Genomic DNA, 27236 nt, shown 5'->3' with positions numbered 1-27236 from the left:
TGACTCATCTCCGTTGGAGTACAGAATTCCAATTAATGCAGCTATCCCACCCGTGGCGGCCAAGGCACCGATAGCGCCGTCAACGACGTCAAGATCCCTCGAAGTGGGGAGAGACCGAAGTGGCCTATGCAAAGCTAATCCTAGGGTTTCCGCCTGCGCCTGCACCCGCGCGCTGGGATCCCGCCGCGTGGCGAGAACCGCCGGACGAGGACAGAACCGAGGGCCCGGAGGGACATGATCACGATCGATCCTCCGACTTTTTTTTATTTCCTCGCGCGTCGATTGAAGGGTTTCGCTACTGCCCTACTTAGGCGGTGTTTGGTTCCTCTTCCAAACTTTTTAGTCGTTGTCTCATCGAATGTTTGACATATAATATTAAATATAAATTAATTACGAAACTAATTGCATAGCTCGTGACTAATTTATAAGACGAATCTTTTAAATTAAATTAGTCCATGATTTGACAATATAGTGATACAGTAAACATATGCTAAAGACGGATTAATTAGGCTTAATAAATTCATCTCGTAGAATTGGATTATGTAATTTATTTTTTTATTAGTATCAAACACCTATACAACTTTCTCATTTGACACCTTCTAACTTTACTTTTAGTTACCGCGCCCTTTTACGTTGCCTTGCAGGTGCGCGTTCACCAGACCGCCTGCGGCCCAGGAGAGACGCACACCGCCGCCAGAGCACATTCACAAGAACACCTGCGGTCCAGCCGTTCAGCAGAGCCAGAGCCCAGAGAGCCACACCGCCGCTCAGCCCACGAGCTGATCCTCTCTCTCTCTCAAAAAAAAAAGGAAAAAAAACCTACAACGAGCTGACAGGACAGATGCCAAGACAGGTAACAACCCCCGGAACCGGAAGCAGACCTCTCACTTTTTTTTTTAGAGTTTTTCAGTTCAACATCGAGGGGTAGCGTGAGCGTGTGGTGTGCTGGTGCTGTGCCTTTGTTCTGCACCTTTCCTGAAAACGATCCCAGATGGCCAGATCAGACATGTACAAATGCTACATATCTGTAGCACTGAAAGTTTTGATTCAATAACATGCAGCAAAACGAGCATCTGTAGCACTGAGTTCTGAATGACACATTGACACTTGAAAAAGGCGTGCATTACAACATGCATGATGAGTCATGCAGAGGCAGCTTGTTAATAAATATGAATCTATCAGACAGTCTCGAAGTCCTTTAGGGCCCAACGGCCATCCGCGCCCCTGACCATGCCCTTGTTGAGGGCCACCCGCCACTTGGCCGCCACGGGGTACTCGTCCTTGAGCGCGTCGGCGCCCTTGTTGACGAGCGCCACGTCATGGTCCACCTCTAGCCTGAACCCTCCTCCGTAGTCGTCGGCGCCGCCGCTGCCCTGCTCCCCGGCCACGCCGTGCAGGTAGCACTCGAGGTTGTGGAGCGTCTGCGGTGTGCCCGGCTGGCGTAGCCACGGCGAGCGGGCCGTGTGGATGGGCAGCGGCACGGCCACGTCCACGTACCCCAGCAGCGGGTACAGCGGCACCACGTCGCCCTGGTTCTTCACGTGCAGCGCCCTCAGGTCACCGAACGAGGCGAAGGCGGCCTTGAAGAAGGGACCCCCCGTGTGGGCTCGCGAACACGATGGCCGTCACCGGGCAGGGCTGCTGCGGCTGCGCGGAAGAGGAGGAGGAGGAGGAGGAGGGTCCGGCGGCGGCGGCAGGCGCGTTCAGGCCGTTGGCGACGATGTCCACGGCGTTGAGGGTGGCGAGCGACGCGCCGAGGCTGTGCCCGGTGATGGTGATGCTCGTCTCCTCGTGCTTGTACAACTCCATCAGCCTCCTGATCTCCTCAAGAACCTGCACGCATGTTATTATGTATATTGATCGTTCAATCCACTACGTCAGAATTACACTTCGGTTCAAAACACCCCATTATTATCGGATTTTGAACCGGCACAACCATACCGGCAGTGATGAGGGTAAGCTATCACTGTCGATTTCTATAAACCGACAGTGTTCTTCAACTTCACTGCCGGTTCTTTATACAACCGGTAGAGTTTAGTTCCACCAACACTGTTGGTTCATAAGACCACCCGATAGAGTTCATTTCCACCAACACTGTCGGTTTGTATTTGAACCGGCGGTGATGGTTGAGACAACGCTGTCGGTTTGTTGCTAACCGGCAGTGATATTTACGACAACACTGTCGGTTTTCTGCTAACCAGCAGTGATGTCACGTTCGCATTTCATTGTTTTATAATTTATTTTAATTTATATTTTTTCGTGGAATCGGGTTTCGCTTTATATACGCTACTTAGACGACAGGTCCATCAATATTAAATATTACAAATGTTACGGTTACAGTTCAAATGTTTTTATCAAGATCTCGATCCCTCAAAATAAAAAAAGAAATATTCTCGGACTTCACAGATTGTGCAATGCTTCTCGGACTTCTTACAATAATCTGGCGAGCCGCTCTGGGCCATACTGGTCCTTGAACTTCATGGATTGTGTAATGAAAAATACTTCATCTTTTTCTAATATCTCGGCTAAGATGAATTTTGCCAACTCTGATTGCAGCTCACCCTGGGCATTCGGTCAGACCGAACCGATCGGTTTGGTTCCTCGGTCATTCGGTCAGTTCGGTCATCAGAAACCTGGGACCGATCGGTCTTTGCAAAAAACGAAGACCGAGGAAGTTTGATCTCGGTTAGTTCGGTTCGGTCTCGGTCACAACCGAACTAACCGGACCTGAGTAGCAGCCACAAACAATAGCAGAATCTATAGCAATTTTCAACAGCATGCTTGCTATTTGAAGGCAAAAAAATAACAACATAATATATAAAACAAACCACACATTATTATGACAAGTTCTAGCACACAACTTTCTCAGTTCTCACAAATCACAATCACACATTACGAACGAAGTCTACAGAACTACGGTCAGTTCGGTCACTTCGGTTAACCGACACATATGACCGAACTTCTATCGGTTACTTCGGCTAGTTGGGAGCCAGGACCGAACTCATGACCGAACTTTTCGGTCTCGGTCTTTTCGGTTCGGTCTTCGGTCTTCGGTTAATTATGCCCAGAGTGAATTGCAGCGCGACGATCTCCATGTCCAACAGCCTTTCACGGTTATATTTCTTGCGCTGCCGTTCAAAAAAGATGATATCATTTTGTTGAATGATTAACAGAAATAAATGAAATGGGGATTATACACACCAACGTATCGGCTTCTTTCGATTTCTCGCCGATGTAGCGAAGCATTGCCCACATTACATAAAATCCGCATTTATTGTTTTCCGCCAGCTGTTTTAGGTACTTTCCCTCCATTTCGACAACCTTGAATGGGACCTACGTCCCACCGATATGTCTTCTTCGGACACTGAGCAACATTAAAAGGAGAAACATTAAAAAGCGGTATGTGTGATTAGAAAATAATATGTTATTCGGGTCGCTTACTAATTCAGCACTGCCACCAGTGCATCCAGATGATGAAATAGTTTTTTCTTCGAGCCCCACACCTCGATAAGATTTTTGACAAGATTAACACAAATAAAGACGAAATGGTGGTTGCAATCACATAATCCTAATTATCGAATAATCTTAACGAAAAAAGAAGCATAAAATTAAAAGCCGAGAACACATACTCACAGTTGTAAGCTAGAAGTATGTGGATTTTGTTCTTCATCTTGAATTCGTCGGAGACAACAATCAATCTATGTTTTAGGTCTTCCACGTCACATCTATGGAGGCCTAGACATGTCTTCTCATTGGCTCACAAGGGGTCCAAGAAGCCTATGTTATCCTATTTGCTTTTTAGAATATAAAATTTTGCTATACACCTACATAAAATCATGAAAAGTGCTCAAAAGTTAATAATTTGTGTCTCGAGAGAGTAGTTAATTGTAATATCGTACGTGTAGGGTACTTACATAGCCCACAGCGTCAATATTTGTGTATCGAAAGAGCATTTCTGGTATAGCTGGAACAAGTAGTCTCACTGGACATTGAATTTTTCTTCTTCAGGATAATTAAAAATATGTGGTGAAGGGATAATAACCTCAAAACTAAAGTATTCCGTCTCTATTGTTTGAGCCATGTGATATTCATGCAACTGGCACATATATGTTGTCAAATTTTTATACTCGTGATCAGGAACCAAAAGATTGCTCCTTTCATACTTCATTGCCGGTGTTGTCGTCTCTTGTACATCATAGTAGATGGTCGCGGCCTCTTTCATGGTTAATTCGGGATTGTCTTCGACGAACTTCTGTATCTTCCTTAAATTTTCATTGTGTATTTCATCGGCTCTTGTTGTTGCGTACTGATTCTGTGTTTGCCTTTCGAATTCATACTTCAACAAAAATGGAGGCAGTGAGGCACAGAGATTGAAGAAACTAATACAATCTTTCTTCGAGATGTGTGCTGTAAATTTTCCTTCCATCAAGTTTGTAACGCTGCCACTGAATGACCTTTTTCTTTTTTGTTGGTCTACTTTGAAAGCATTAGCGACTGAATCCAAGGATCTTTTATGTGACTGCGATGATGCATTTGATCTTGTTTTGGGCTGAGGTGGTGGAGGAGGATGACGACAAGAATTCTATTTTCTCGAGGCAGATGAAGATGGAGGAGGAGGAGGAGGAGCCTTCTTTTTTCTTGGGGCTGATAAAGATGGAGTCGGACGAGGAGAAATAGAAGAAGACCTCTGTCTTCTCGGAGGTGATGATAAGGGATGATGAGGGGAGTGATCTATATTGGGAGATGGTGAGTGATCATCGTGGGTGGGCGGAGACTCGTAGTCGTCCTCATCATCAGAGAACAATTAGTGGCCAAGTTTAATGAAGCGCTTGCGCCAGGCCACTTGAGAGCCCTTGTTATGACTAAGTTTTGGCCTGTCTTCCGCTACGGGGCACTCAATGTGTAACTTGTTATACTTCTTATCAAGTATTCTGTCAATGATGACGCAAGCGTACCCCTGTGGAATTGGGCGGCCATTAATAGTCCCATCTTCCGCAGGCCAGGTCTGGCCGAGTGCTACCTTGTCCTTTGTTCATTCCTAATGGATGTACAACTTGACATTGACGGGTTCAGTGATGCCGTCCAAGCACTCGACACATCTAGTATAGCTTTTTGTCTTCTCTCCAGACAATAAACCTCGACTTGACAGGTCGGTCACTATAGCAATAAGTACTCCCTTGATCGTGATATGTTCCTTTTTGTACTCGTCCTAAACATCTGGTACACCCTTTTCAAACATCTCCACTAGTTCATCGATCATTGGTTCCAGAAACACATCGATGTCATTCTCAGATTGTCTTGGCCCTTGGATTAGTAGTGGCAATTGGATGTACGACCACTTTATACAGACCCAAGGTGGAAGGTTGTATATACAGATCGTCACTGACCAGGTGCTATGATTGCTTCTAACTTGGTCGAAAGGATTCATCTCATCTGTGCTCAAAGCAAAACAAATGTGCCTTACCTCTCCACCGATGTCTTTATAGAACATAGTATTGACAATCCTCCAGTCATGCCCATCGGCGGGGTGCCTTATCATTATATCTTTCTTACGCTCTTCGCCATGCTAGCGCAACAGCTTGGCTGACTTTACATATGCAAACAACCTATACACCCAGAGAGCTATAGGAAAATACCAAATGACATTTACGAGACCTTCTCTGATCTTGATACCCTCATCTGACGGCCCTTCCTTGTATCGTGGAGCTTCACACTTATGGCACTTGTCCAAATCTTTGTATTTTTCTTCACGGTATAATATGTAATCATTAGAACACACGTGAATTTTTTCAACCTCGAGATCGATGGGGCAGATCATTTGCTTGGCCAAGTATATCTTTTCAGACAACTCGTTTTTTTCTAGGAGCATTTTCCTTATTATACCTAACAACTGATCGAAGCCTTTATCGCTCAATTCGTTTATCGATTTAAACTCTAACAACATGGTGTCGGCTTTCAGTTTGCTCTTTGAACAATCCCTGTACAATGGTGTTTTTTCATCTTGTCTTATTTTCTCTAGCTTTCTCAGCTGTCTTTCATTAAGACATCTGGTCTCTACATTACGTAGCAGCTGCGAAATACCATCGTTATTCTCGGTGTCGTCAGCTAGCGTGTTCCTAAACATATTATTAACTGTGGCCATAGGTTCCGTGTTGACACCGGGTTCCTCGTTAGCATCATGGATGACTACGTCAGGCATGTCCACATCATCATCGTTTTTCTACAGAACATTCACACCAATCTCGTCATGCATAGTCCATATCGTATAGTTTGGCATGAACCCCCTAATAATCAAGTGCGATCGTATAGACTCAATTTGACGAAAGTTCCTTTGATTCTTGCAACCTTTGCATGGATAGAAGACAGGGTTCCCATTACCAGCATGGGCTTTGGCATCGGTGATAAATTGGCTGACGCCATGCATATACCGCTTGTCCGTTCCGGACAGATATATCCACTCTCGATCCATCTCAGTACAAAAGAAATACTGAGACAGTAATTACAAAGAATTAATAAAAAATCGAGTTTTATGAACAATAATTATAGCTCGAAAGTACTATTTTTTAAAAATATTATTGTACACTAATTATTAAAAAATTAAAATTGGTAGCCCCGGCCCTGTAAATTGAAAATCGTAGTAAAAAACAATTATTACACAATATTAAAGAACAACTATTCTACTCTACTTCTGAGAACTAATTATAGCATCACATACTAACAATGATGATCTTGACCACCACAAAATAATCAGTTAGAAATTTAAATGTGTTCATAGACACCAACCGTTTGGATGATGGATTCACCATAATTTGAGCCTGGCACAAATATCCAATTAAAAAAGTGCTCTCTAGAATGGAGAAAGAACTATAATGAGAATCAAGCAATGTAGCCATCAAAACAAAGCTAATTAAGCAACAAAATCAAATGAGTGGATGTTTGTTGTTAACCTTAAAGCAAAAAGATCAAGTCATTCTTCAAAATCCAAGCGCTAACTTCATGATGAAGAGTAGCCGCAACAATGGAGGGAAGGGTCCAAACGCGCGCCTCTGTTTTCGGGATGGAAGAGATGAGGAAGAAGAGGACGGCTGCAGACTTTTTGTGTTGTAGGCTTATCAACGTCGGTTCTTGGCTAGAACCGACAGTGATAGAGCCAAATCACTGTCGGTTTGTGGCTTGAACCGGCAGTGATAAGTTGCCGCAAAACACCACCGGTTCAAACCACAAACCGACAGTGATGTGGTGCTTCACTGTTCCGGCTGAAAAAAGAAGCCGAACAAGCCGAATATGGGATAAGCCGAACAGGGCCACTGTCGGTTTGAGCTCAGCCCTAATTATTTTCTTATTTTCAATCTCATAACTGACAGTGAAGGTACATCACTGTCGGTTCTCATAAATTCGACAGTGATAATGTCGATAGTGATGTCTAAATCTGACGTAGTGATCGGAGGACTACTTTTAGGCAGCTATCATTCGGCCAATTAATCTGGGATAAACCAAATAATCAATTGCTTCAGACAAGGAAAATGGCATGTAGCTTTCGAGTTTCGTGCATCCGACAGCTAATCCGGGTGTCCCTCTCGTGGGTAGATTGCTGGAACATCAGAGGCCGAAATGCTTGTAGGAAGGAATCAACGAGACACTCTACCTGAGATCATCGAGATGCCATTGTCTCCTCCCGCAGAATACATTGGGAGCATATAGTTATCGGCCAATCCGTAGCAGTAGCTGAGGCAATGCCAAGTGGACCACTGATTTCTATTACAATCATTAATCATCAGAAAACAACCATGATCGAACCTATAGTTGGTCCACCAGCAGTGATAGGGAAAAGGCTAAGGTAATGCCTCAGTCATGCCACTCTTATTAGTATTGTAGATAATATTAGATATAATATGTCTAGATATATAGCAAAATAGATAAATAAAAAAAGTCAAAACGACTTATAATTTAGAACGGAGAGAATATTAGATAGAGGAAGTCCTGTCAGTTTTAGTCAGTAACCACCATGTGGAGACCCGGCACAAGTGTTGCAGACTTGCAGTGAAAAAAAACCTTAATTTGAATGTAGAAAGGATATACTCCCTGTTAGATTAATTTGGGCCAGGCCCATTATTTATTTTAATTAATCAAATAAAATTTAAAGGCACACAATTATTGTTAAGTGGAAAAGTGATTAGTACCATATGGAAAATTCACTAAAAAGGTTATCAACTTAAATAGTGAGTCTTAGGACTCTCACATAGACAAGTTGAGAGGGAGAACCGGGAGGCCACACGCATGCGCCGCCGTCGCCGAGCCAAGCCGCGCCGCCCGCCCGCGCGGCCGTGGGCCTGGCTTGGTTTGGCCTGGTTTTGTCGCTTGGCCCAACCAAAACCCTAGCCGCCACAGCGAACTCCCAACGCCCAACCACCCTGTCCAGGTTCATTCCCCCGACAGGGCCTAACGGACAGATGGGAATTGCGCGGCTATAATGAGGGGAGGGCGCCACTGTTCCAGGCGTGCGAGACCCGACTCTTCCTCTTCCTCCTCTCCGCAACATCTGAGCGCTGAGCTGTTCGTCTGCATCTCCGACCGAAGTTCCCTGCGCGCACAGGAAGCTTCGGTAGCAGGCCTCCGGAACTTCCCCCGTCAAGCGTACCTGCACGGGTAGGTGGAGAATCAAGTTTTTGGGGAGCGCCGGCTTTCCGGTGCGACTGCTGCCCCGTCTGCAGTTTCCTGTTCGGGGGCTTCTGCTTCCTGACAGGAGAGTCTCGTTCTACTGCTCCGACGCCGCACCTGCAGGAGCTTCCCGTGCCACTGCTCCGACACCGCACCTGCAAGAGCTTCCCGTGCTACTGCTGCGACGCCGCACCTGCAGGAGCTTCCCGTGCCATTGCTCCGACACCGCACCTGCAGGAGTCTCCCGGCGCGACCTCCTCTGCAACATGGTGGACACGAGGAGGACTGGTGGTCGCACCAACACCAACGACGGAGAAGATGGTGGCTCACTGTCCGCGGGTACCGGCAGTCCCACCCTAGGGTATAAATCTAATCCCACTGTGCGCTATTGTTCATATGCTATTCTGTTAGCGTTTTTAGCGCACTTGGTTGCTGCACTGTTAAATACTATCTGCAGTAGTGGTGCTGTTACAGTATGGTTAGTGGTACTGTTACTATTGTTTAAGTCGTATTTATGGATTAATATAAGTCGTAAATTGACCAAATGTTCAACACTCCCTTCGCCCCTAAAAAAAGTCACTATATGAATTGTGTTGATCAATTTTTCTCAACTTTGACTATGTTTGTAGAAAATACGTGCAATATTTATATCTTTAAATACATTTATTACGAAAGTATATTCAACGATCTACCTAATGCTACTAATTATGTACTATAAATATTATATTTTATTAAATATATTTGGTCAAAGTTAAAAGTTGTTGACTTTTTAAAAAACAAGAATAACTCTGTTTTAGAGACAAAAGGAGTATAAAAGAGTTCAAAACCATGAACACTAAAATCAGAATGACGTGTGTGAGTTCATGTTCATGCATCGTATTCCTACGTTAGTTTAGACTTAAGACTAGTCATGTACGTACCACGGATCGAACAACAGCACAATCACTCTGCAAATTATGTGCAGTAATGCAGTATTAAGAATCAATAAAAATTTCATAGAACTAAGCTCAGTATAGTAAGAATGAATGAAATTCTCCAAATTAAACTATTAAAGTGATATCGATATGGATCCACTTGCCTGGTCTCTGGCGCTAAGCTTGTTGTACTTGGAGCTGGCGTTGCTGGACGTGTAGAGCGACAGGAACCCCCTGTGCACCATGGCGCGCGGGTGCGCGTCCGCCGCGGCGCCCAGCACGGGCGCGGCGGGCACGGGCGTGAAGTCCAGGTCGTTGACCCACTCCAGGCTGCGCACCGTCCCGCGCCACGCCACCACGACGTCGCGCCGCCCCAGCACGGCCGCGCCCTCGTCCGTGGCCACCGCCGCGTACCCCATCCAGTTGGACTCCCTGCACCACGGCTCCTGCCCCTGCAGCCCCGGCTGCGGCAGGAGCAGGAACGCGTCGGGCACCTGCAGCCCCGACGTGGCGTACACGAACTTGGTCACCCTGTACCGGTTGCTGCCGCCCGCGGCGGCGCCGGGCGCGCCGCCACTGGCCGTCAGCAGGTCCGCGAGGCCGTACATGCACGCGCCCGCGTGCGGCGACCGTGCCTCCGTGTTGAACCCGTCGTAGGTGGCCTGCGCGAGGTCGCCGTAGGAGATGACGGACGCGCGGAGGTCGATGTCCAGCGGGTCCAGCAGTCCTTTCCAGGAGTCCTTGCCATGGAGCTCGCGCCACCTGCTGGCTATGCTTCCAGGCATCGCCGATGGTTACGCCGTGTATGGCTGCACTTGCGCCGGTTAGCGAGCGATTCGTCTTGGCAACGATACAGTAGTAGCTGGCAAGTGCTTGGTTCAGAAATTCAGGTTTCTTTGCTTTTGCTTGGTGCGCCTCTGGTGTGTATTTGTATCACAGAATCACTACACGCAGATCGCTTCAATGTGGTTTTACTCGGTCTAACCTACTCCTATAGCACACTTATCTTTCAATAATATGCTATTTTTTTAGAGGCTTTCAGTAATTGGTCCTGTTCGCTTGTCTTATAATCAGTACTTTTCAGCTTGTTTTTTTAGCTGGAACTATGTTTGTCTCTCCCAACAAATCAGCCAACAGTACTTTCAGCCATGACTTATCAGTCAAACGAACGGGGCCAATTACACTCGTAGACTAAGTATACCCAAGTGTGTTATAGGAAACTGGTCGGCAACTACATTTACGGCTTTATAGAAATACACATGCTTTCAAAATTAATTTCATGATGTGCATACATACATATCTTATAAATTTCAAAACTTGTAACTTCTGACCAGTATGCAGGCCAATAACATATTAGCTTATTGATTGATGTAGATAGAACCGGAACCATTATGTTTTTTTTTGAACATCATTATGTTTGTATTCAATGCGTATTTCTATGGTTATGATAGATCAGTATGTATATACTATATCTCTATACTATAGGATTGTAGCTGTAACCGTTTCCAACAACTAGAATCAGAACGGGCATAGAAAATATTCATGTTTTTTTAGGGGAAGAAAGTATTCATTCATGTTAAATCAGCCCAGTGGCTCGGTCCGTAAGAATTCAGCGTTCCACGACGACTGTATGGGCTGGGCTGATCGCACCAACTAGTGCAGGGCCCTTCCCGACACGTGCGCGAGAGAGCAAGGCCCATCCGCGTGTTTCTTCTTCCCCGTGTTCAAAGCGGGTTTCAAACGTAACAGAGAAGGAACACCATGCCCGCCGCGGATTAGTGTTCCTCTCGACCACGGCTACCGCCTCGGCGCCTCCGATTATTTGTCCACCGGCAGTCCGGCACTAACCCACCCAGGATCTCAGCTCTCGTGGAGTTCGAAAATCACATCCACGTTTCGAATAGGGTTTTTGCTTGCTCCGATAGAGAACAGAGGGGATCGAAGCGCTCCGCAATGTACGGGTACGGCCAGCACCACCGCGACGGCAATGGAGGCGGTGGCCGCGGAGGTGGCGGCAGCGGCGCCGGCTTCCTTTGGGGCGGCCTCGCGTGCTGCTGCGCCGGCGCGGGGTGCTACCTACTGGGGAGGAGCTATGCTCAGTACGTACTACTACGGCCTCCTCCTGCCTGCACGCTTTTTTTTTTTTTTTTGCCCTCTCCTTTCCTTTCCTGTCGATTACTCATCTACTCCTGCCGTCCTGCGTCGTGGTGGTGGGTTCCTTGTGCTGAAAGCATGATTGCTTGCTTCGTGCGTGCAGGAGCGCCAACGAGCTGCGATCGGCCCGCAGGTTCTCCCGCATGTCTGATTTGTGTGAGTATGCCGTTTTGCTGAATTGCCGATGCTTGTTTATTTGGCTAGCGAGTTTGCTTGGTGATCAGCTAAGATCACGGCTAATTTCCTACTCATTTGCATTAGAGGTTTTTTATGTTTTAAATATAATTGCCAGCCTTGTTGACAGAACTGCTAAATCATAAACCTTGTTGATTGACAATCAAACCGACTAGTTACACTGGTAGGGAACGCGCCATCAGCTGCTATAACCTAACCAGGAGCTTGATTTTTGTAATTCGTTAGTTTGATCCTAAAGAGTGCGATGTCCCACTTCTGACACTAATACCTATTGGTAGTATCTTTTAAGGCTGTGCTTAGTTCGTGAAATTTGGGAATTTGACTACCGTAGCACTTTCGTTTTTATTTGGCAATTAGTGTTCAATCATAGACTAATTAGACTCAAAACGTTCATCTCGCGATTTCCAACCAAACTGTGCAATTAGTTTTTTTTTTCGTCTACATTTAATGCTCCATGCACGTATCGCAAGATTCGATGTGATGGCTACTGTAGCATTTTTTAGGAAACTTTTTGGGAACTAAACACAGCCTAAGCAAGAGTCTTGTTGGCATATTAGAAAGCAGATTCAGTGGTCTGATTATCTGAGCAGCATCAGCCCGCTCTGACTTTATGTGGACTGTGTAAAATGCTTTTTGCCTTGTTCGTTTGGCTGATAAGCCATGGCTGAAAGTACTGTTGGTTGATTTGTTGCGAGAGAAAAATATTGTTCGTTGGCTGAAAAAGTACGGCTTATAAGCCAAGCGAACAGGGCGTTTGTATTGGCATGCTTGGCTATCCTCTATATGCTAAATAAATTATTTCCATTGTTAGCTCCTGATGCTGGAATGTTGTTGTTTAATTCTACAACCATGTTTCTAATGAGACATAGTTCCTCAGTACTGATTAAGTATGTACCCCAAATTGGGTGGTCTGTATGTACTCAGTGTGTTCGTAATGTAGGTTCGGAATTACTGGAGCTTACATAGTTACACCTAGGTTTGTTTAAAGTATTTGATGGTACTGTCTTCTGTGTATTATTCTTGCTCAAGTATATAGGTCCATGTCTTTTACTCTTTTTTTCGTTCTTATACTGTGTGTCTTTGACAGCTATGACACTGGCCGCCTCATCCGCATACCTTCCTCTTGTAACTCTCTCTGGAAGAGTTGGATCAGACACACCGATCATAGGCGAACAGAGTGGTCGGGAGGCTGCAACTGTAGTAAACGATGTATCTACTGATTTCACAAAAAGCCTATGTTCGTTGAAGATGTGTCCACCTTCTTGTGCTTTCAGTTACGTGTCTGCCCTTTTTGTAGGTAACTCAGATCTTCTTGAAGAAGGAGAAGAACAGGAAGGATGTCAAGGAATACATAGTGGTGAAGAAGACAAAGGAGAAAGATGGCACTGAACACTTATTCCTCAAGAATAAGGAAAATGATGATCCCGACCAATGGATACGATGTTCTGAGGAGATATTTTCGAAAAGAAAAGAGGTTCCTTGGTATCTGGTAATTTGCTGCAACTAGCTCTAGCTTGATTGCGATGTTGATGCATATAATTTCAGGCGGCCTTCCTTTTTGCACTTCTGTCATTCTATACTTAATGAAAAATATGTTATTTTTTTGCCTACGAAGAAAAAAAACCTGTTACATTTAGCGATTTGTGTAGACATAGATTTATGCTTGTGGATTATATTCATCCATAAATAATTTATGGCATTTTGTATTTCATTTTTCTGTTTCCACACTCCACTGTCTACTGTCTAATCTTATCTTCTTTTTTAGGTGCTACAGTATCTATCATGTGAGTCCGGCTTTAAAATTTCCTGTTCAAATATTCTCTGATATCTTGCTTTTACTAGGATGATGGTACTGGCCGGTTGGAGATTGTCAAGGATCGTAGCACAGATGGTTCTCTTTTGTGCCTTGCAAGTGAGGATTTTGAGAAACAACCTCGTTCATGTGGATGTGAATGCTCAATCAAGGTCAGCTAACATAACTTAAACTCTATGTCCTGCTTCCAGCTGGAAGGTTGTTTGTAATATATTTTTCTGCAGATACTTGGACTAAGGCGAACTGAATGGATTCTTCCAATCGGTGCTAAGTTAACTGTTGTTGGCGAGGTAATACTCATAAGTTCACTTATAGTTGGGTAGAAATGTGTTGGTAGACCTGCGGGAGTCTTCTGTTCTGTAATATTTATTTATAGTCTATATTTTGGTATTTTCATGTAATTGGAACAGGCTGTTAAAGATGATGAATCTGGTAAAATTCTGATTAAACGTCCAACAAATGGTGGACCGTTTCATGTTTCAAGAAATAGCATTGATAAAATTATCTCAAATCATGGTAGTGACGCGAGGTACCAAGACGCTACAGAATATTTTGGTCCCTTTGTTTCTGAAATATTCTTGCCTGCTCTAAGCCGCTTGTTTTTCAACAGGTTGTGCAAGATTTGGGCTGCGACATTGGCAGCTTCTGGCGCCCTGCTTCTTGGAATTGGAGGCTATGCCACCATGTGCTGAGAAAAGGTAATACCTCTGGCTGGGTTTAGTTGACAATTTTGGGCAACCAAATTGACCTTCAGTTAGTTCTATCATATCAAGCTGTCAGGCACTAAGTAGTACAGTATGTTCTTTCACCCTACCTCATCTGATTTTTAACATGAACACCAGTTATGCCGCAATGTGCTGTATCCATAACACTTGGTAAATGGTAACGAAGTATATACAGATTGTCGTGAGAACGTCGATACTCTGTTATTCGCCTCTGAACCTGTTGGCGGCACGAGGAATTCTGTTTCTGGAAGTTGGCAGCACTAACATTTTTACTGAAAGTTTTGCTGCCACGCAATTTGTTTAGTAAATTCGTTTTTACACGATGTAAAAGCGTATTCTTTTTTTTTTCTGGGGAATGTGATGCTGGTGCCGCTTCTCGTCGGTTCATATATGCTCACTTTAGTTTGTGCGCAGAGCATCAGTTGAAAAGAACGGACATAAATTGCACCGCACAGTTGCATCTGTTTCACGTCACCAGTAAGCAAGCTACCGCCATTTGCCTATAAAAGTCGCAGTTCACATTGTGCACTTTGGCGAGAGCTTTGTGCGCGATGCAGGCAGACAAGGAGCCTGCAGCTGCAGCTGCCGCGGCCCCCGCCGCCGGGAAGCCGCCGAGCATCTGCGACAGGCTCCAGAGGGCCTTCCACGCCCGTCCAGCGTTCCGGCCCCTCCACCGCCTCACCGTCCGCCACCAGGACGGCGGAGGAGCTGCCAAGCCTGCCGCCGGTGCCGGTGATGGAGCCAACGCTGCGCCTGGGCCTGCCCCTAAGGCTAAGCACAGCGGCCCGCCATTGCCGGCCGCGCCGCGGTCACTAACGCCGCCGGCCACAGCACCGCAGGCTGAGCGGCCGGTTCCTGTGCGCTTACCAGCCGTCACCAGTAAAGTGGCGGTCGGCAGCGGGTCAACGGGGCCGCCGGTGCCTGTGCCACCGCCGGACGTCATGGCGGGAATGGCGACAGCGGCGGATGCCAAGACCGGGGACATAAGCCAGCAGACCACAGGGAAGACCAGGGTGAGCTCCAGGGTCCGCAAGGCGCTCTCGTCCAAGTAATGGAGAGGTGAACAGAGTGGGGATTTATCCTGGTCGTGTATGCAGCAGCGTTCCTTCCATTTGATGATGATGGATGGATGTGGGTTAATTAGTCTCTGTGAGACCCTTCTGTGAGCGTGAGCACGTTGATATCGTGGCAAAGTTCACGGAACGGACTACGATTAGATAGACGAACAAAAAGCCCGTCATATGCCCAGCTAGGCCCGAACCCGTTGTTGCCATCCGCGGAGAAGACCACACTGATTACAAAATTATGAATATCGAAGAAAGTTTGTTGCCAGCACCGACCGATCGGTCTTCAACTGGTTGAGTTAGGTCTGTGTTGCAGTGTTGTCCGTTTGCAATGTCTGTGGCTGTCGTGGCCGGTACTTGTAGGATTCATGTGCTCCCACCACAACTGTTGTTGCCTTTACTTCGCCGTAATGCGGTTGGGTCAGTTGCATGGTGTTCTATGCGGGCAAGGACGTAAGGTAATGTCTGGTTGATGAATACGATCTCGTACATGTGTTTGTTCATGCTATGTTCGGAGAATTCCCCAGTGTTAATAGCTATTCGGAGTTTTCTCTGTAATCTCTCAAGGTTAGGACCCTTCTTCCGACAAAAGGCAGAGAGCTGAATATAGGTGAGGACCCTGCTTCTTCCTGCAAAAGGCAGAGCTGGCTGTGCTCAGCCGAGACCATAGCTGGCACTTCCAAATTTCTAGTCTTTATAAGCGGCATGCAGATAATCAGAGAAAATACGAAAAAGTTTGTTAACGTAAGTTTTTGTTAGCAAGTTTGTTAACGCAAGTAACTATAGATATCCTCAAGTATGGAAAAACTTTGTAGGTCAAATTAAAGTTTGGTCACTTTTATAGGAAAGAGTAACATCTATGACATCAAATAAGCACACCGATAAAAATGTATTTCAAATATATTTCGTAGTGTATCTGGCAGTGTTATAAATATCGGTACTCTTTTCTATAAATTTGATCAAACTTAAAATAGTTTTAATTTAATTTGGAATAGAGGGAGTAGCATATCCAACGGCATCCAAACTTATAATTTTTCATGACTATTTGCATGTTGCTTCAAGTTCTGGAGCACTGGATATTTTCCCAGTAGCAGGCCCGATCATGTAGATGTTAATGGGCACACGAGTTCTCTAGCCAAAAATCCTAGGCTTTTTTCGTTCGGTCCATCCTGGCTTGACAAGTGGATAGATTGGAGTAGGTACTTTTGAAACTCTAGTGAAAAATATGGGCATACAAGAGTAAGTAGCGATGGTAGTTCTAGAGAAGGATAGAAGAGAGGTGCATCATCTATGCGACGGTTGAGAGCTAGCGAACACATGGCACAAGCAATAAGGAAATATAAGATGTGGTTTTGAAGCTCTAGTGAAAAACATGGGCATACAATATCGAGTAAGTAGCGATGGTAGTTCTAGAGGAGGATATAAGTTAAGAGAGGTACGTGCATCATCTATGTGATGGTTTTGAGAGCTAGCTAACACATTGCACAAATATAAAAAAAGGTGTGATAGGCCATAGTAGGGTAGACTACCGTTGCAATGAGTTGGTAGATAATCGAAGAGTGGGGTGGTGGAACTTTGGTAAAAGTAGAGTTAGAGTTTCCACATAAACAAACTACATAATTTAGGACGTTCGGACATGATCCACTAAATATACAAAATCAACGGTTTTTAAGTAAAAATACTATTCGATGTGTGATGGTGATCATATAATATATACACATCACAAGTAGGTAATTTTGTAGGTCTAGTATAAATAGCGAGCGTAGAAGAGTAGACACAACGGTCAATAGTACTAGAAAAAGACAGAAAAAGTATGCATCATTAACATGAATAGTAAAGTATGGTGCACCACACTAGTATATATGACCTATACAATGAGTTGGTAGAGGAGCGGGGGTGGTGGCGCTTGGGAAGGGGGTGGGTGGACAAGAAACGAAGGTAGGATTAGGGTTTCCAAATGAATCTGAGCCGTTGGGTCACGATTCTATGAAGGTGTGCCATACTAGTATAGATGACCATTACAATGAGTCGGTAGAGGTGCGGGGTGGCGGCGTTTATGGAGGGGGTGGGTGGACAAGAAATGAAGGTAGGATTAGGGTTTCCAAATGAATCTATGAGTATAAAAAAATCAACAATTTTCAAGAGAAATATTTATTTTACAAAATTATATATATATATATATATATATATATATATATAACTACTATCTTATAGCTGGCTACAAAATAACTTATTCTGTAGCCACTTTGAGTTACGATAATTACTATATTAATTTACGAGACTATAGTAACTTTTTACTAAGTGGTTTACTATAACGTTATGGTAAATATCCCCATGTGTTATAGTAACCTAATTATCGTAAATATGTATTGACATTATTATAAATTATTATATAAATGCCTATCAGCTCAGGCCATAAACCCCCACCTTCATAAACGCCCTGTGTTTCTGGCTATCTGCCCGGAGTCCCGGACGAAACCCGATTGCGATCGAATCCCCTCTCCTTGATCTCAGCAATGGCGAACGACTGGGTGAGTGATTCTTCTCCCCGCGTGGTTCCTTTGTACGATCTCGCTCGTCTGTTCTACCACTACTTCTGCTGGGCGCTGACGCGACCCGTCGGCGGCGCATATATGTTGCTCTCTACGCACGCGCGCAGGCCAGCGGCGGGTGGATCAAGCGGCTCCTCGCGGAGGACTTCTCCGCCAGCTGCAAGGAGGACCGCTTCTGCGTTCCCTGCGCCGCCGCCTTCTGCCACCACTGCTGCGGCGCGCACCACCGCGGCCAGGGCCACGAGGTCGTCGTCCGCGCCGAAGCCGAACCCGGCGCGGCGCAGGGCCACTCCGGCAGCAGCAGCAGGGGCAGGGACTCGTTCTGCGTGAGCTGCCGCGCGGGCTTCTCCGCCGCGCTGTGCGCGCACCACAGCGGCCACGACACCTTCCGCATCGACGTCTGCGACGGCCGCTACTGCGCTCGCTGCACGGGCTCCGAGCCCTGGTTCCACGTGTTCGACGGTATCGATGTAAGCATCATTTTTTTTTCTCTCCCCTTCCATGACCGAGTGCAACCAGTGCAGTTGCTGCTGCTACTTTGCTGTTGTCCTGTTACGTCGTGGTCGTGGTGGATCAGAGTCAGACGATAGATGACGTCGGGTGCCAGCCACCAACTTGAAATCCTTCACGCACAACACAGCATTTTATCTTCTCTCGATAATAATTCGAAAATCCCGACTTTAATTTTTTTTCTGCATTACGTATTAGTTTAGACTATGAAAAAACCGGGGTATCAATTATTTAGATTAGTGCTGTTTTGTGTTAATATTAGTACCCTTTAGGTGTTCTAGAGCAACTTCGGTATAAACACTTAAATTGGAGTCGTCTCTACTTTTGATTTGAGGGCTCTCCTACTCTTGAGGGTGGTCAGCGAAATGATCTCGGTCAACTCACCAAAGCATGAAAGCGAGTTAGAAAATGAATTCATATTTGAAAAGTGCTCAAGTACTCTAGCAGGAGCCCTCAAATACATTCTAGTAGACACTATCATACATGATCCACTTGTCATTTGGCTATATCCACCATTGTTCCAATCGAGCTATGGGGGCATGGGAAAGGATCGGAGGGGGAGCACCGGGGCGTGGACAGGCAGGAGCCCTCAAATCTGTTCTAGTAGACACTAGCATATGGGATCTACTCATCATTAGGTTATATCCACCATTGTTCCAATTGAGCTATGAGGGCATGAGAGAGGAGGGGGAGCGCTGGGACATGGGGAGCGAAGATGCGGCGGGGTTGAGTGCCTCGTTGGGAGGAGAGGAGCCACATTGAATAGGCCTTGCCAAAAAGGGACAGGCATCGGCAAGCTAGGGACATGACGAGCGCCTGGGAGGGGAGCCGCGCCGAGCTGAGGGGCTTTGTCGGAGAGCCACACCGTGTTGGGGGGAGGGGAATAGGGCAGCAGCGTGGGAGAGAGTTGGGACAAAAAAACATGGAATGGGTTGAGGGGCTTCACCGGGAGAGAAATAGGGCGACGACATGGGAGAGAGCTAGCATAAAAATAAGACATGCACGAGCGAGTTGATACACAGGGTGAAATTTCCTAGAAAGAAGTAGGGAGATAGGTATCCCTAAGAGATGGGCTGAGGTGGGAAGATTTGAGGGCTCCAAGAATTAGGGACTTTATTAGTTAGGATTATATTGAATTAAGTTTTTTTTGCTCTTACACCAAAAGATAGAATAGGTGCCCTATTTAGGGTCCCTACTGAAGATAGTCTGCAGGATTAAGGATTAATTTCTTTTTAGCGAACGTGTCATGTAGCACATATTTCATTAAGAGGAAGAATGACAACACCAAACGAAACAACAAACAAGGATTAATTTCTTAGCCTCCTATTTCTAGTTCTTACAAGGCTCGTGGACTCGATTGTTTATAGTTCCATACAAGTCCATGAAAAGGTCCATGCATTCGGATATTATATTATCCCATATATGATATATTGGAGACTAGTAGGAATAAGTTGGTGCATTTGCTGGTTTGAGGAATGACTGGTGGCAACTCATAAACTTATCACCGAATTTGGAGAAAAAAACACTCCATTAACTTTTAAAGAAGGACAAAATATCTCTTGACCATTTCAAACTGATTTTTAGGTGTTTCTACTGAACCGGCAGTGGAGACCCACATGTTATGAGATCTCTCTTTTATAAGAAAAATAATACTGTATTATTTTGTATCAGCAGAACCAGTACGTGACCCTTTTCCTTTTAAACTAGGACCAGTTTGTTTTATTTTGTGCTCTAATTAATCGTGTTGGTTCTAACGCTCTTCCTCTGTTTGGACTGTGTGTGCATGTGCAGGCTTACTATGACGAGGAGAAGGGTCACATACTGGTTCCGCTGCATCCTCGTCCTCGTTGTGGTGGGCGCAGCTGAGAAGGTGCTGGTTGGCCCGGGGCACCGGCCGGCGAGTATGACTGCTCCGTGCTCTGGCAACCGGGACTTGGCATCAGCGAGCTGTGAGCAGCAATAGAATTCTGGAAAGTGATCAGTTGTTAACTAACAATGGCTGTCGTTCGATTTGTTTCGTTTTGTAACTCGGTGCATCCTACTGTATCGTATGCTGCTGCTCGCTTTGGGGTTCTGAATTTTACTGCTACCTGCTTGAATTTGGATGGTGTTGTTGGGGGTGTTTGGCTGATCCAGTTTGGAAGATGTGGGCGGCTGATTTCGACTGATTCAATAGTGTTCTGTGAGAAAGAATAAGCTGAAACAAGTTAAGACCAGACAAGAAGAACAGACCCATTGTCTTTACTTTGCTTTAATGCGGTTGGGGGAGTTTCAGTTTCATGGTGTTCGGGGGTAAGGACGTGCTCCCCCGTCCCAAAATAAGTGCGCATCTCACATCAAGGAGTCAACTAATTTCAAGTTTGACCAAATATATATAAAACATCATTAGATTAATCATGTCATTTATTTTCATAGTTAACTTATTTAGAGATAGAAATGTTAATACTATTTTTTATAAATCTAGTCAAACTAGAAACCGTTTGACTTCTCGGACTCGGATGTAAGATGTGCACTTATTTCGGGACGGATGAAGTAAGGTAAATGCATGGTTGCTGAATACGGTCTCGTACATGTGTTTGTTCATGCTATGTTCGGAGAATTTCCCCAGTGTTATTAGCTATTCTGGGTTTTTCTCTGTAATCTCTGAAGGTAAGGACCCTTCTTCCGGCAAAAGGCAGAGCTGAATATAGGTTAGCACCCTTCTTCCTGCAGAAGGCAGAGCTGGCTGATTGCTCACCCGAGACCATAGCTGGCACTCCCAAATTTCTAGTCTTTATAAGTGGCATTTCTAGTCTTTATAAGCGGCATGCAGATAATCAGCGAAAATACGAAAAAGTTTGTTAACGTAAGTAACTATCGCTATCGTCAAGTATGGACAAACTTTCTAAGTATGTTGTCAAAAAAAAAAACTTTCTAAGTCAAATAAGTTTGGTCACCTTTATAAGAAAGAGTAACATCACCAAATAAGCACACTAATAAAAATATATTTCAAATATATTTCATAGTGTATGTAGTGGTGTTCTAAATATTGGTACTCTTTTCTATAAATTTGATTAAACTTAAAACAGTTTTAATTTAATTTGGAACAGAGGGAGTAGCATATCCAACAGCATCCAAATTTGTTGTAACTCTTCATGACTATTTGCATGTTGCTTTAAGTTCTGGAGCACTGGATATTTTCCCAGTAGTATCGTCGATTCTACATACTGTTAGTAGTACACGCCGCATTACAATGGCTATACACCTTCGCTTTTTCTCAAACAAAACTAAAATTCATTTGACTAGCAATCTCACGATGCGATTCTGTCTCTTTTCCCTGTATAAATCATGGTACCGCAAAATCATCTGTAGAATTCCGTCAAAAAGACAAATCCTTTGCTATGGTCTCCTGAGACCAAAACGAAACCCTCCAAAAAAAGACAACAGCTCTTGAAGGCTACATGTGCAATGAGATATACATCGTTTTGGTCCTGGCAATAAATGGCTGATAAGTGCTGAAAGTTCTCCAGAAAGACACTCTTGCATTGCTAAACAGTAACTTGAAGCTTTTGGGCTATGCCAGCTTCTGGATTTCCTGAATGATTAGGTCTTTTTCCTCATCAAGTTCATCGTCGCCTGTATAAAGGAGGAAAAATGGTGATCTTAAGATACTTCATTACTTCATTCCTCAACACTATGGTGTTTTGGTCTGTTCGTATCTTGATTCCCCAAGTGGCCAAGTGGTTCCATGTGGAAAAATATAAGATATCCATGCACAACAATACCTTTACTTGTAGGAAGATTATGGAGTAGCTTCAAAACCTCCCTGCGATTGTCAAGCAAAGCTACAATGATACACCGAGGCTTGTTCGGATTGGCAACAAATACCTGTTTGAGCATAGGAAATGGTTAATAGGGGTCATTCAAATGCATAGCCGCATGTGCATGCTTAAAAAAGATCATCATACCTTAAAAACATGGAAGGCACATATTCTGATATTTTTGCTTGAATCCTACAAAAGATGCAGGTTAGAAGAAACAGAGCTACAAGATATGTATGAAGTGCATGAAAAAGTTAACTATCTGTGCATGTTGAGAACATCTATAACAATATATTTCCAAGAAATAATAACCTGACTAAACACACTTTGTGGCATAAAAAGAATAACTGCTGAAACGCTTTAGATAGGATACATTGCTGAACCTTTACTTTAAGCATGCTTGTAACAACTATTATCACCCATCTTATCAAGAAACAGATCTATTATGAGAGCTATTCCCTCCGTTACAAAATGTAGGTCGTTTTAGTTTTCTCTGAGATCAAACTTCTCTAATGTATTAACTGTTAAGAATATACTACACCAAAATGAATTCACTGTAAAGAACATTTCATACTGGATTTATGAAACTAATTTGATATGCATCATTCTGTAACTTGGTCAAAGTTAGATAAGTTTGACTTAGAACAAAACTAAAACAGCTGAAGGGAGGACTTAAATTGGTAAAGAACTTTTAAATGTTGTGCAGATACAAGTATAGTTCAAAAAGCAGATCCGACAGCCAAAAGATTTTCACCTGTAATGATGCACGATAACCTCAGCGATTGAAAATTCAGTAAAATGTGTATATGGTGCAATACTACCTTTTCCCTTTCAAATTCCTAGTGGAGATCTGGTCTAGTATAATCAAATATGTATTTTGGTTCAATTTGTATATCACAAACAAGAGAAAATAAGGCAGTAAAGTTATAAATTTAACGTAAGAAGAGACAGCAATGTAATCAACATATAAATATAATTTTGTCTAGTAATTTCCAAAAGAAGAGTTGAAGTAATATATATAATACCTTTAGTAGATTGATCATAATATTTAAAAAGCGAACTTCCACAATGTATCTCTTCATCATTTGAGAGTTAGGAGCCTCTAGTAGAAACTCTGAAAGGAACTGACAACAACAGATGGCACTATAAGTTTCCTTCTGAAGTGAATGAGATAATAATATAGTTAAGCTAGAAATAGTCAAACCTTGATTGCCTGCCTTCTTGTTACATAATTAGTTGACGATAAGAGCCTTGAGTAGAGTTCAAAAAACTATAAAAGATTACATAATCAGAGGATAAACAGAAACAAACAGAATATATCTGGCATGCTGACAAAATTGCAATACAATTTGTGAATAAGGCATTAGCGAAGCAATAACATATAGTGCATACGAGTATGGAATAAATAAGATAGATTCAAGGAGTATATGCTTTAATGAAACTTTATCTATAATTTTTTTTTTGATGTCTTTTGTTGACACATGACCAAAGGTGTATTTCAGAACAAGTAATGACCTGCTCGTAGTGGGAACTCAAGAACCCTGCGACTACATCTTCGTGCTTGGTAAGCAGATCCTGCAACAATCTTATCAAGGACGATCATCAATATTTGATTCTTAGACAACCTAAAAAAACATGCACATATGGATTTACCTTGAAGGTGTTCAGAGCATCTGAAGCAATATCAAAGTTTGGCAGCTCAACATACTCAAAGAACAGCTCAAAGCTACCAGATTCCAATATGTATCTGAAAGAGCACTTCAAAATCAAATGCATGAAATTTCACTTTTAGGAAACCCAGTGCTATTGTAGAAGTCTACCTCAAGTTCTCAACAGAATAGAAAAACTCATTCACTGAATAGACTAATGGAAAGGCTAATGTAAGGATGCAGATCTTGTTTGATTGCTGACTTAGTACATAATAATAATGTGTTGGAACTAGAAAGATACAACTAAAACGAAGGTTTTCTTATATTATGTCCTGTAAAGTTGCAATGGCGTTGTCTTTTTCATTAAAAAAGTTCCAAGTGTAAATTAGGAAAACATCATATGTCCATCTACCATCTTCTATCTTTCCTTGTTACACGTGACTGTCATAAATCATCAGAGAGCAAGTGACTTTTATGTGCTACTTATCATAAAACAGAGAGTTCCAAGCAAGGTAAACCCAAATACATAGATCACCTCAATTTGTTCTCTTTGAGGCATGTAGTGCTATGTTTATTAAGGTATGCATGCATCGTCTATTTAAATCATGAATAGAAGGGAATCATAGTTGAATGGTGGTTTTGAACCCTTACTTTGCAAGTGTAGGGTACTTTATGCATTCTCTTAACATATTCCCACAGTTCAATGCAATATCCGAGTTCTTGTAGCTGTTGAAAAATATCAGTTAAGCTTAATATAAAGGACATCAGACACGGAAAATGGACCAAGAAAGTCATAATCTGCTACCATAAAAAGATGAAAACCATGGACCAAAAGGCTCAAACTCAACATACTTTAGCTACACGCAAGTAGTTAAAGACCCCATTGACAATTATAAAGGTCCAAAAAGGAGAATATGTGACATAAGCTAAGCACAAGCAAATAGCTAACTGCAAGCTTGTTGAAATATATCTTTCTAACTACACTATTACCTCGAAAACACTTTACATGTATCGACGAATTATTTATCATGTTAACATCAAGAAATGGATGGCTTACCAACCAACAAGGAAATCTAAAAGCTCCAGATGATTTTCAATATACTGCACGCAGCAATAGGTTTCATAAACCTTCTGCCTAAGCAAAATGCCCCAGCAGAGAACCAGATCTTTTCTTACCTGTAACCAGAGAGCTAATAATCAGTTAAACACATCATTAAATTAAAATAAAAAAGGCCGCGAAGAATATTAAAGGAGAGCTAACGTACTCCCCAACCCAAGGAAGGCAGATTCTGGACGATCAGGGAAATGACGTCCTCCTTGCAAATCTCAAGGGTTATTTGCAGGGCCTGCTCTTGATTTGGTTCTACTCCTCCATCACCAAAGATCAACAATCTCAACGACGAGATATTTTTCTCGACCTCTTCCAGAGCCTAACAAGAAGGTGAATACCAATCACTCTACAAGTAGTATTCTAATAATCTGATAGAGAATTCAAAGTAAACTAAGTTACTTCAAAACAACCACTTTGCTGAGGAGCAAGGAACAAGCGAAGTAATCAATCGCATCCTGACATCACAGTGGAGACAATCAGACAAACGACAATCAGACAAACAAAGCACTACAAGAACATGTCAGCCTAGCAACTGCATATTTGCTCTACCAATTTAATTTAGCAAACCAGTAGTTCTCTGTTTTATTCAAGCATCATCACGACGAAGGGTTGAGCCATTCCGCATTATCCCATTTCGACCCACCAAAATATGCCAGTAATGTCACGACCAATCGGAACCAATTATATAAACAAAACAGAAGGAAGGAAATGATCACCAGGCACATGGGGAGAACCCAACAACGATGATCTTGAGATGACCACCGAAACGAAACTGGATATCGACCCCGATTCCGTCACCGGAGGCTATCCGGAAGCGGGTTCGCATGGATCGATCGGCCTCTAGATCTCCGAAGAAAAGGGCGCAAGAACTACTGACGAGGAGGGAGGCCCGACGGAAGGGGACGGGGAGACGGGGAGACTAGCAAATCACCTTGGCGTGGGTCCGCGTGTGGAGCGCGAGGAAGGAGTCCTTGATGGAGCGGACCACCTCCTCCGGCGTCGACGGCCGCAGCCGCGACGCCATGCGAAAGAAGAAGGACATCTCAGCTCTCGCGGTGCCTTTTCCTTCCTTGTCGAGTTGCCGGCGGGCCGACGGCGTAATAATGCACACTGGCGTCAATGTACAAGGACGGACACGGCCGGGCTCGGGCGGTTGCGATTGCGAGTTGCGACGCCCTTTTCTGTCTCCTCTGTATTTGGCCGCGCATAGCTTTTGCATTTAACCCCCTGCCTGTTACGATACTTCTTTTCACTCCAAACTACTCCCACCGAAGATTTAATTATGGAATTATTTTGAACCTATCTATGGAGATGAGCATCTCCAATAGTTTCCGAAAATTAATGAGTTTTTCAAGTGACTAAAAAAAGTAGGAGCATATTTGTGGGTTTCCTCCAACAGTTTCTAAAATCTGGCTCCTATATCAGGAATCTCAAACTATTTCTAAATCACTCCGATCACTTTTATACTTACTTTATCTCATCCTATTTCTTATTTTCCCCACGTCCTTCCACCTTTGGGTTGGCGCGATGGATACATGTGTATATATCTGCGTGACGAGATTGATTTTTCCAAGTGTGCGAAGATTGAGAGTTGAGATATAGGGAGTTGATTTTTTTTCAATCTTGTCAAAAATATCTAGATTGAGAGTGGGTTTTGAAAACTCTTGGAGATGATCTAATAAGGACAAAAATCACTAACATATTCATTGAAAATTTCACTGATAGCATCTGAATAAAAGCTAAGCATTTTCTAGAAGTAGGGTAGTTACATGCAAAGCATTTTTCAAGGAATAAAGTTGAAACAATAACCCTCAATTGCATTCAATTGACGTAACCATTGCACCAATACCCTCTAGATACACCATGTCTTTCACTGCCAGATATCATGCCGTGTCTCTCCATGTAAAATCATTGTTACGCAACACAAAACTTTATGTCTCTTGTCCCTTGCATTTTTTTACTTACTCCACCTCACCTCCACCTCTGCGCAAATAACCTATAAGGAAATATCTATGCTAATTGTGATGCTCAGAATAACTTATTCTAAACAGGTTATTTATGCATGTGTTTACAAAATTACCAACATGAATA

At 43.7% G+C, this 27236-nt stretch overlaps 4 protein-coding genes and 1 pseudogene across 4 annotated transcripts; 3 read left to right on the top strand and 2 right to left on the bottom strand.

The window, feature by feature from the left end:
- Nucleotides 1–1178: 1178 nt before the first annotated feature.
- Nucleotides 1179–10363, bottom strand: LOC136537146 (phospholipase A1-II 7-like; annotated as a pseudogene).
- A 1162-nt stretch (nucleotides 10364–11525) lies between these two features.
- LOC136537144 (E3 ubiquitin-protein ligase SP1-like) lies at nucleotides 11526–14426 on the top strand. Its single transcript, XM_066529207.1, has 8 exons — nucleotides 11526–11671; nucleotides 11830–11882; nucleotides 13009–13130; nucleotides 13219–13410; nucleotides 13764–13886; nucleotides 13959–14024; nucleotides 14145–14263; nucleotides 14345–14426. The coding sequence occupies exons 1-8, from the start codon at nucleotides 11526–11528 to the stop codon at nucleotides 14424–14426; spliced, it is 903 nt and encodes a 300-aa protein (XP_066385304.1).
- Nucleotides 14427–15000: 574 nt separating this feature from the next.
- LOC136539833 (arabinogalactan protein 1-like) lies at nucleotides 15001–16000 on the top strand. The gene has a single exon (XM_066531825.1). It carries the CDS (start codon nucleotides 15011–15013, stop codon nucleotides 15509–15511), a length of 501 nt encoding a protein of 166 aa, XP_066387922.1. The 5' UTR covers nucleotides 15001–15010; the 3' UTR covers nucleotides 15512–16000.
- Nucleotides 16001–17968: 1968 nt separating this feature from the next.
- Nucleotides 17969–20692, top strand: LOC136539832 (uncharacterized). The gene is made up of 3 exons (XM_066531824.1): nucleotides 17969–18054; nucleotides 18183–18545; nucleotides 20377–20692. The coding sequence occupies exons 1-3, from the start codon at nucleotides 18040–18042 to the stop codon at nucleotides 20449–20451; spliced, it is 453 nt and encodes a 150-aa protein (XP_066387921.1). The 5' UTR covers nucleotides 17969–18039; the 3' UTR covers nucleotides 20452–20692.
- Nucleotides 20693–21861: 1169 nt separating this feature from the next.
- LOC136539831 (putative MO25-like protein At4g17270) lies at nucleotides 21862–26313 on the bottom strand. The gene is made up of 11 exons (XM_066531823.1): nucleotides 26077–26313; nucleotides 25300–25464; nucleotides 25092–25210; nucleotides 24686–24760; nucleotides 24039–24132; nucleotides 23901–23960; nucleotides 23590–23655; nucleotides 23411–23509; nucleotides 22533–22577; nucleotides 22350–22452; nucleotides 21862–22200 (listed from the first exon to the last, which is right to left on the bottom strand). The coding sequence occupies exons 1-11, from the start codon at nucleotides 26185–26187 to the stop codon at nucleotides 22139–22141; spliced, it is 999 nt and encodes a 332-aa protein (XP_066387920.1). The 5' UTR covers nucleotides 26188–26313; the 3' UTR covers nucleotides 21862–22138.
- Nucleotides 26314–27236: the final 923 nt, after the last annotated feature.

This window comes from Miscanthus floridulus, chromosome 2 (assembly GCF_019320115.1).
Source record: "Miscanthus floridulus cultivar M001 chromosome 2, ASM1932011v1, whole genome shotgun sequence".
NCBI classification, from domain to species: Eukaryota; Viridiplantae; Streptophyta; class Magnoliopsida; order Poales; family Poaceae; genus Miscanthus; species Miscanthus floridulus.
The sequence above is the reverse complement of the archived record's forward strand: the minus strand, read 5'-3'. Positions and strand labels throughout refer to the sequence as shown.